This window comes from Trachymyrmex cornetzi, unplaced genomic scaffold (genome assembly GCF_001594075.2).
Source record: "Trachymyrmex cornetzi isolate Tcor2-1 unplaced genomic scaffold, Tcor1.1 scaffold933, whole genome shotgun sequence".
Classification (NCBI taxonomy): Eukaryota; Metazoa; Arthropoda; class Insecta; order Hymenoptera; family Formicidae; genus Trachymyrmex; species Trachymyrmex cornetzi.
In genome coordinates this window covers 340108-341814 of record NW_017300282.1, presented here as the reverse complement: position 1 = coordinate 341814, position 1707 = coordinate 340108, and the positions used below count along the sequence as shown (strand labels likewise).

General features: G+C 32.2%; 1 protein-coding gene across 1 annotated transcript in view; it reads right to left on the bottom strand.

Moving 5' to 3' along the window:
* Positions 1-1707, bottom strand: part of mus304 (mutagen-sensitive 304) — an 88593-nt gene that overhangs the window by 16879 nt on the left and 70007 nt on the right. The window contains exons 8-9 of the mRNA XM_018520858.1: positions 942-1349; positions 735-823 (exon numbers count right to left, since the gene is read on the bottom strand). Of these exons, the coding sequence (XP_018376360.1) occupies positions 735-823; positions 942-1349 (497 nt within the window). The remainder of the gene's footprint in view (positions 1-734; positions 824-941; positions 1350-1707) is intronic.

The window sequence follows — 1707 nt, the reverse complement described above, 5'->3', positions numbered from 1 at the left end:
GGGGGGAGAGGGGGTGAGAGTCGAAGGTGAAAGTCGTGCGCCCCTGAAGCAGGGGAGAGTCGAAGATGAGAGTCGGGTGCCCTTGAAGCAGGGGGAGAGGGGGGTGAGAGTCGAAGGTGACAGTTGTGTACATATACATACATATATGTGCACAACTCCCTCTCGACAAAAATTTGTCCAATCGACAACACTAGCACTGTTCATCCCCCCCCCCGTGTGTGTGTATTTATTTTAAAATAGAGAATTTTTGCAATATATAGTAAAACTTTGATTGTTAATAACTCTTCGACGAAGGGTGAGCGACGGCTAAAACCTGTTGGAGGTTACTCAGGGTCATGACCTTGACAATATATGTCAAGATCGAGGTCATTGAGGGGGGATCCCCTAATCGGAACTTTTACCTTCATATTTAACTATTAACCTTATTAACTATCATCTTATTAACCGCATCCAACACTAAAAAATTCTTTTGAAAGTTGAGAGTCCTAACAGCAAATTTAATTTTGATTACAATGAAACTTCTCCAGTATATCATACATCATAGTTATAATCTGACAAAGTACATAAAAATAATCTTTTTTCAAATCGAATTACAAATTTTTCAAAATTGTGACATGAAGCAATTGGGAAATATAACATCTAAAAAACTATAAAGAATAGCTAATCTTATTCCGGTACTTCGAAAAAAAAAATTTTTGTCGGACAGTTTAATCATAATAATACTATTAATATACCCTTTATCACAATAACCCACTTTCTGTTGCACATTACATAGTAGTTTTACAATTGCATTTATAAGACCTGTAAACTGATGAGATCTCCTCTGCAAATAATATTTACCATTGTTAAAAATTATTTGACAAAAATTAATATCTAAAACGATACACTAGAGCATACTTACAAAAATTAATATCTAAAACGATACACTAGAGCATACTTACAACGTGTTCTATTAAAGTGACACATTCTAGGATAATCTCAAGCATTTCAAATTCATGGCCCTTCTTTGGCCATGTATTATAACGTGTCATTTGTTGCAGATAATAATTGTAACATTCATCACTTCGTGTGAGCAATTGTGATTTTCCTGCTAAATAATTACTTAAGTATAACGATTCAATACTAATGTGCGAAAGTATACCGAGCAATCTTCTAGCCTCGATACCACGTTCTCCTTCATGCCACGCATTTGCTTCACATTCAGATTTAATACATATATTATGATCTTTATAAACTGTAGAAAAATATAAGTCGCTCATATCTCGAATATCATCATTCTTCATAGCTTGAAAAATTGTTTCCAAAACTGTTATAACATTTAATATTAACTCTCTTGCAGTTAAGACCAGCTAAAACACAAAAAATACATATATGTATATATATATATATAGAGTGTTTCATAAAAAAGCCTTTTAGAGCCAACACAAATTATAACTTATAAGAGTGTATAAAAATTCACGTTTATTTAATGCGATAAATAATGGGATAAATAAACAATCCAACTCTTTTTTGGGCCTTTCACAACATATGTACTATCTATATAATTACATATTTATAATAATAGAAATTGGTTTCAAAATGGAAGTGAAAAAGGAAACGTAAGTATATAGCTCTTTTTCACAAAAATATTTTATGAAAGAACTTTTTAGAACAAAATAAGATTACTTCTTCTTTGCAGTATAGATGACACTAAAATACTGCTCGTTT